Here is an 8,038-nt window from a genome sequence, read left to right on the forward strand (position 1 = left end):
CTAAATTGAGAAGAAAACATCTCAGCACATTCAGAGAGACAATGTACAAGGAATGACTCGATTTCATGCAAGAAACTCTCGGATAAGTTCTAAGATATATCAAACTAGATTGAGTGCGAATTGAAGAAGAAGAAGAAGAAGCAAGCTCTAACTCTCCCACGGCGAGGGGGATAGAGATGATTGCTTGCTCTGGCTCTGGCTTCAGCTTCGTTGCGTCGAGCGAACCTGACGGAGGGGGCGACCACGTTCTCGGATTGAAGAAGAAAAGCAAGCCCTAACTCCCCCATCAATATCTAACGTTTGATTTTTGTGGGGCAAAGAACATTTTTCTGTGGTGTTTTTCCACATCAATATCTAACGTGGATTTTATGCTGATGTGGAATTGCCACGTGAGAAGACTTAACGGTGATTTTTGACGGAGGACTAACGATGGTAGATTTGGGACTAGAGTAAAAGTTAAGGTTTTTTATAAGACAAAAATAAGTTTAGGGCAGATTTGGGACTAAAACTAAATTTGAGGGTTTTTTTTTACAGAATTCAGCCTATATCCCAATTCTTAGGCATCCATATTATTTCTCTGAAATTTGCTAAATAAAAATGAAGAGTGAGCTTGAAATTGAAAAATCTTAAAAACACACGGTGCTTGCATTATTAACCAGACATTTACAGTCTAGTAACAAACATGAACTCAGGAGCGAGAGTTTGAAAGATAAAGGATAGAAACAAGAACACAAATAATATAAGATAAATCTATGCTAATGACCATATGATTGGCAAAATAACTTCTTATAATCATAAAGTCTGATATCTTGCTTAATATGGTAAGTGCCACATGTAGTCAGTAACTTTCTCAAAATGACCTGTACCTTCTTCTTTTTTGGGCCATTGTAAGATTCCAACATATGTATGTTCACCTAGAACTTGCGTAAATATTCTCGTTTACACATGCCGAATAAAATAAGTTTTCGCATATTTTCGAAATGTATTTCCGAAAGCAAATACTTTTTTCAAATTCATGAATATACATGCTTGATCATCTAAGATATCCTGCCCATAGATGAAACTTTACCTACGTGTACACACGAACGAAAAGATAGAGAAACTACAAAAGCATGTACCCAGCTAGTTTCAGGAATCAAAATATCACACTTGGGTAAAAGAAAACCCAAAGAATTTACTCCACTATTTCTGGTATTGAACCTAGTTATAGTCAATCTTGTTCGGAAAGGAGAACAAATCTGAATGAAATTGTCAGATGCTAAATCTATCATCAATGAAAATTGAAAAACAACACATGCTTTCAAAACACCCTATCGAATCCTATTCCTAGGTCAACTTTTGTGTCCTCCCACTATAAAAGTCAACTAGTGGTAACTCCAATGTGTTGAATAGAATTCAATCCAAGAGGCCTCCCTTCTCTTTTGGCTTGCCGGGCAGCTATTGGACTTGAGAAGCAACATCGTTGCCCCACATTGGAGAAATGGTTGCCTTCCCATTTTAACGGTCAAAGGAGAAAAAAAAATTAATACCCCACATAATTCCAAATTTTCTCTAGCCGCCAAAGCACAGTCCCTTCAGAAGTCTGGCAATTCTTCAGCACCCCCGGCTCTTATGAAAAGATCGTACCAAAAGTCCATTCCATTATCGACATGGCTTAGACCATGATCACTAGGCCATTCTTGCACATTATTAGCCATCGGAGCCACCGTATTTTGAGTTTGCGTATCTAAGTTGAAGCCAGAAAGTTCGGACAAGTTGCTCGAGTAATCGTCGGGTAGAAACCCTGATTCGTCCAACCAAAAACTCTCATCTATTAAAGGGAACGACTCCATGGAACATTCCGTGTCCTCGTTCTTGATCTTGACATCGTTCGCCCCTCCAATCTGTGTGGATGTCGAAGCACTTGTGACCGAGGATATTTCGCTCGAAGAAGGTTGAGGCGATGTCGGGGCACGGACTGGACTTTCCAACAATCCAGGTATCGTCGGCTTAGAGGAATGCGATGGATCGGTTTTTATCGTGGAACTAAAATCGTATGATTCGCCGTTAGTCGTTGTCATCGCAGGCGTGACTTGATTTTGCTTGAGCCTCTTCTTCAAATGTGTGTGCCACACATTCTTTATTTCGTTGTCCGTGCGCCCCGGTAATCTTGCTGCAATAGCTGACCACCTGAAATTTGGCAGAGCAATATAAAGACCTACAAGGATCTTGTAATATTGTTGAATAACCAAGAAGAAGATAAACCAATGCAGAAATTCATGCAGGTCTTGGCTTATTACGCAGAACACTACATGTGCATTCACCATTTAGCGCTCCAAGCCAAAGAATCTTGTGTCAGGACACTTGTTTCTTAATCAAACACAAAACCCCTTTTATACTTATCGAGCCGTTCGTTGATTGAGATTAAAATATAATTTATATCGTTCTTTAAGGGCTTCAACTTTTAAAGAACTTGCGGTTATAGTTGATAGAGCTCCGCTCTCATAATTGGGTCAAGCAGGTAAACGGCCCCACTCCTAATCAATGATTTTCTCAACTTTGAGATGTTCATTCATTTCGTATTTTCTAGCAAGCAAATATAAACCATAAAGGAAACAACATAGAATCCCACCAAATTAATAGAGAATATTATAGATTGATAAACGAAAAAAATACCTATTTCCGAGCATTTCGTGCAACTTGATGATCGTTTCCTCCTCTTCCCTGCTGAAATTTCCTCTTTTTATATCAGGCTGCAGATAATTTATCCATCGAAGCCGGCAACTCTTCCCGCATCTCAAGAGTCCTATAAACGAAGAAAAAGGAGATCAGCGAGGGAAAAAAAAACACCGAAGTTGCATATGTATAGAACAAATGTAAAGATAAGTCAGTATTGCATAGTGATGTTTCTGAGCTTGCATGTAACATGCTAAAGAGGCGATCAATGTCCAACGTATAATTTGTGCTGTTCTCCGACGGCTTTGAACTTTTAAAACAAGCAATTTGGCTTGAACTTCAGTTGCAATAAATTCATAATGAATTTTTTGGGGGTATTTAGCAGCTCATGACCTAGCTTTACGTCTTGAATGATGATCCAAGAGATTGTTGATTGTAAAATTAATTTACCAGCTTGCTTGGGAAGAGCTCTCCAATTTCCATGGCCATTCCTCTGGATGTAAGAGATCAAGACTTGATCCTCTTCAGGCGTCCATGGACCCTTCTTTAACCCCATCTTCTCACAGCATGGTGCTCTCCCCATCTTCTTTTGATTCTTCTTCTGCTTCTTCTTCTTTCTTCTTGCTTTTGCTACTAAATCTCTCTCTCTCTCTCTCTCTCTTCTTTTAGCTCTTTGTGATCTCTCTCTCTCTCTCTCTCTCTCTCTATGATAGACAAGCAAAGATTCGCGAGCTGGTTGTTTTTTTTTTTTCCTCGGCCGAGATTGCCGTTTTATACTTGCGTCTAACCTTGAAAAGTCAAGACAACGTGCTTGTTCAAATCTGCTTAGTCATCTTCCAGGAAAAGCATCTCTCTCTCTCTCTCTCTCTCTCTCTCTCTCTCTCTCTCTCTCTCTCTCTCTAAAAGATTAGGTTTTAGACTAAGACTGAGTAAGATGCTAATGAGTGAGGTCATGGGCCAGCAGATTTCACAGGTTGTCTTTTAGTGGGTGGTGAAGTGCACACAAAAAGATGTTTGAATATCAGACAAAAGATCGTGCACTGATCATCCGTTGAATTTGATCAAAATATTAACTTGTCCTTTTGAAATGAACTATTCAGGGACACAAAGAAAAGCAGATGACGTTGCGAGGGGTTAAAGAAGCCAAATGGCTAGCCTGTCATTCGCATTTTAAATAACATTTTCTTCAATCCTCATTTTGTTACTTTTCTATGTTCAACTAATGCCAATTAAGTATATTGCATTTGATGATTTTTTTGGCCAAAATATCAATTTTTGTATCTACATAGGATACTTGAGGTAAGAATACTAAATTTGATTTACAAAGAATCTGCTACTTTTTTAACCTAAGACACAAGCGGATGTCCGATTACACCCGAGGACCCATGGGACATCTTACAAGTCTCGTGAAGCGATTTAATATGTCTTTAGTCTATGCACGTGGCCCTAACATAGAGCAGTTTACACATATCTAGTAAAATTTGAACATATAACCTCCGGTTGCCATGCTAGAAATCCCTAAAACCCTAACCAATAGCCCTTTTACTGAATCTGTTGATCAAATCACCTACGGTGTGTTTGGCAACGATTTTGATCCATAATACAAATGATATTCAGAATTGATTTTTTCTAATTCTGTTCTCGGGAACGAGTTTTAGAGGATCGGAACGTATTTGGTAACTGCATAAATTTTTTTTCCCGGAATAGAATGCGTTTGGTAACTACACAAAATTTTTGCTCCATGAAACAATTTTTCTTCTCATTTTTTTTTCGTTTAAGTCAAATAATTAGATCTTTTCTATAGCATCATTAATAAAAGGATACAGATAATGCATAATCAATAATTAGTCTATTTATTTCGTGATGCTGTAGTTGTGTATTTATTTCATGGACTATTTATTTCTTATATTTTGTTAAGAAAAATGATATTGCTAAAACATTTTCATGTAATACAAATCTAGTGAATTTGTTTAAAAACATATTTTTTATTTAAATTTTATTTCCTATTTTCTTTTCCTTTTTCTCCGGTGACCAGCGGCGGACGGCCGCGGTGTGCAACGAACAGTGGCGGATGAGGGGTCGGCAGTAGTTGGCGTCGTACGGTGGCGGTAGTCGACGACGTACAACGGTGGTAGAGCTGGCTGGTTAAGCGACAGGAGTGGCGGACAAGTAACGAGAGCTTACTAGTCGAGCATCCTTACCCGAGGCTTCGTTCTTTTTCTTGGGTTGAGGGAACAAAGTGAGAGCCTTCCTTAAGCATTCTTATTTTATTGATCTTGTTTCTCAAAAGTGATTTTATGCATATGGATATTGGCTGACATGGGTATGTAGGAATTCTCTCGAAACCAATTCACTTGAGTGAGACAGAAGAGAGTGGAATTTCGTGTGTAGGGGTGAAATCCAGAGATCTACCATTAGAAATACAATTTTCTATTTTTACCCATGGATCCTTTGCGAATACTTTGAGGCTCAAAATCATTTATTTTACCAAAAAAATTTCTCATCTTTTTCTGTTCCGGGAAATAAAATCAGAGAATCAAAATCATTATCAAATAAGCCCCTAGTATAATTCATTCTTTACCAGAAGCATTATCCATGCTGCATCTCAACCAAACTGCTTTCATTACTAGACGACAGATCTCGAAGAATGTCCTATTGTGCCAAGATCTATTACACAACTACCATAAGGGAGGTAAAGGTAACCGTGTAGCCATAAAGATTGATCTCATGAAAGCTTACGACATAGTTAAATGGGATGCAGCCATCAGGGTCCTTAAAGCCATAAATATTCCTCAATGCTTAGTTGATCTTATAACCGAGTGCATCACTACTCCAAGGTTTTCGGTGAACTTTAATGGCGAAAAGGTTGGCTATTTCAAAAGCACAAATGGGATGCAACAAGGTGATCCTCTCTATCCATACCTCTTTCTCCTAGTTATGGAAATTTTCAACAGAATTGTTAGAGCGAGAGTTGCTGCATCTTCTTTCAAACATTACTGATGTTGCAAAACACAAAGGATTACTCAATTATGCTTCGCAGATGACTTGTTCTTGTTTTCCCACGGAGATATAGACTCTGTCCTTTGCCTTGTAGATGCACTTGAAGGATTCTTAGCTCTCATAGGGCTATGGTTTAATCCTGACAAATGCCAAATCTTTTTCTCTAGGCTAAACGAGGATGAGAAGCTACTTATACTAGACCACACAACTTTTTCCATAGGTACCCTCCCTATTAAATACTTGGGTATTCCCCTTGTTACTAAAAGATTCACTCACGCAGACTGCAAGAGTCTTACTAAGAAGATCTTTAAAAAAATTGAAAGTTGGGGCATGAAGCACATGAGTTATGCATGGCATCTACAGTTAACTAGATCGGTCCTTCTCTCCATTTATACTTATTGGATGCAAATGTTCTTACTTCCAAAGCAAACTATATGCGAGGATGAGAAGAGGATTGGACATTTCTTATGGGTTGGTTCTACGACAAATCATGGTTTTGCACAAGGTTGCTTCGAAAGTAGTTTGCTCACCTAAAAAGGAAGAAGGATTAGGATTGCTCGATATGAACTTATGGAACAAAGTTTTGTTAGGCCGCACGTTGTGGAACCTCATCAATCATCCATCCTCTTCCCTTTGGAGCATTTGGGTTCACAATACAAAATGTAGAGGCACCCCAATTATGCAGCTTGATATGAGGGGTAGTATGGCTTGGAGTTGGCGATCTCTCCTCAAATTGCGACCTTTTCTTACCTCGGTTACATCTAGCTCACGGTACTGTTGCCGAGATATATATGACGAACTTAGACATGGGGACCAGCTGTAGAGTGGTACAAACTAATTTGGAGTATAGGCATTAACAAACACAACTTTATTGGCTGGCTAGTTTGCTGAGATAAACTACCGATAGTAGAAATCGTAGCACGGTGAATGACTTCAGTTGATATCCAATGTAACTTATGTAGGGCCGGTATAGAAAACAGATCACATTCGTTCTTCTAGTATGAGTAGACAGGCAACATCTGGTGCAATATCCTTGCGCAACATGGGATTAGGTGTTCTTTAGGGCGATGGAATGAAGAACTTTCATGGATGATTAGGGCAACAACGGGCAAAGATTTAGCGGCGAGACTCCTAAAGGTATCTTTCCTTGCAACCATGTATTGTGTTTGGATGGAGTGCAACCAGAGACGGTTCCAAAACAAGTCAATTGATATCCATATTATTTTGGTCAAGATGCGCAAAAATATAAGAGATCGAGCTTCACTTTACCAAAAAATTCGACCTTCCCAAATAAATGTAGTTTTGGCTACTATGTGAAGACTTCATACCTCTATCTTTTTGAATTATTAGCTCTATTTGTAATGCTGGGGAATCCCCTAAGCTGATGTACTTCATCTGCTCTATAATATCTACATCTTCAACCAAAAAACAAAAACTTGTCACCAATGGAAACATAAATTAGCTCATTTATCTTTTCCTATCTAGTTGTCGCAGTTGAAATTGGTTTCCTAATCAATAATTGAAACAACCCAGGTTAAGTTGTAAAAAAAATTGCATGAATCTTAAAGTATGGTGAATTCGGTTATTTGTCCCTATTCTTAATAAGCACCTAACCCCTCCCGTGAATTCTTTCCAGTTGTTAGACACATTCAAAATCGATATAAGTCCCGCTAATAAACACCAGAATATGCGATATTCATTGGGCCAAGGAAATTTTAGAAGAATCGGTTAGTCTACTTTCGGACAGTCGTGTTTATCAATTAAACATATAAGAAATTACAGTCTATTTATTGAGTGATTGGTGATTTTCTGGATTTCTATCGCATGCTTGTCGATCTAATGTATTAAATAGCAATGAATCTATGTACACAATATAAAACCTAGTCAACACCAACTCGTGAGGAACGATACTTGTTACATAACACATGTTCCAGATGTTTGAAAGAGGAAGTGTGAGCTGAGATATCGAAATATTGTATGATTAATTTTTAAAATTCTTGTTAGTTGACAAGTTATGAAACCTATTTATGTTTTAGCATTTCTAACATGATCTAACGAAATGATTGATAACTTAATACGAATTTGCATGCTCGGCTTGAAACTCGCAAATGCTGTGTAAATGCTTGTATCAAGCCTAACTTTTTGGATTTCCTGTTTGTCTAAAATTTTCAGAAATTCTTTGGCAATCACGCCCATGTTATTTATGATAACAATCTTTTCTATACGGCTTGGAAATTGTTAGCCTAGTCCCAAAATGTTTGAGGCATGAGATACATAAACGTAGGCCTAGTAACATGTTCACCCTCCCAACAATCAGTATAAAGCTTTCGATTGTTAATTTGGAAATTACTTATGTGCGTGGATTAGCCATACGATACCAAGT

General features: G+C 38.2%; 1 protein-coding gene across 1 annotated transcript; it reads right to left on the bottom strand.

The window, feature by feature from the left end:
• Positions 1–1,040: 1,040 nt before the first annotated feature.
• LOC115743384 (transcription factor MYB4-like) lies at positions 1,041–3,334 on the bottom strand. The gene is made up of 3 exons (XM_030678136.2): positions 3,106–3,334; positions 2,656–2,785; positions 1,041–2,169 (listed from the first exon to the last, which is right to left on the bottom strand). The coding sequence occupies exons 1-3, from the start codon at positions 3,236–3,238 to the stop codon at positions 1,575–1,577; spliced, it is 858 nt and encodes a 285-aa protein (XP_030533996.1). The 5' UTR covers positions 3,239–3,334; the 3' UTR covers positions 1,041–1,574.
• Positions 3,335–8,038: the final 4,704 nt, after the last annotated feature.

Source organism: Rhodamnia argentea, chromosome 1, assembly GCF_020921035.1.
Source record: "Rhodamnia argentea isolate NSW1041297 chromosome 1, ASM2092103v1, whole genome shotgun sequence".
In the NCBI taxonomy this organism is placed as follows: Eukaryota; Viridiplantae; Streptophyta; class Magnoliopsida; order Myrtales; family Myrtaceae; genus Rhodamnia; species Rhodamnia argentea.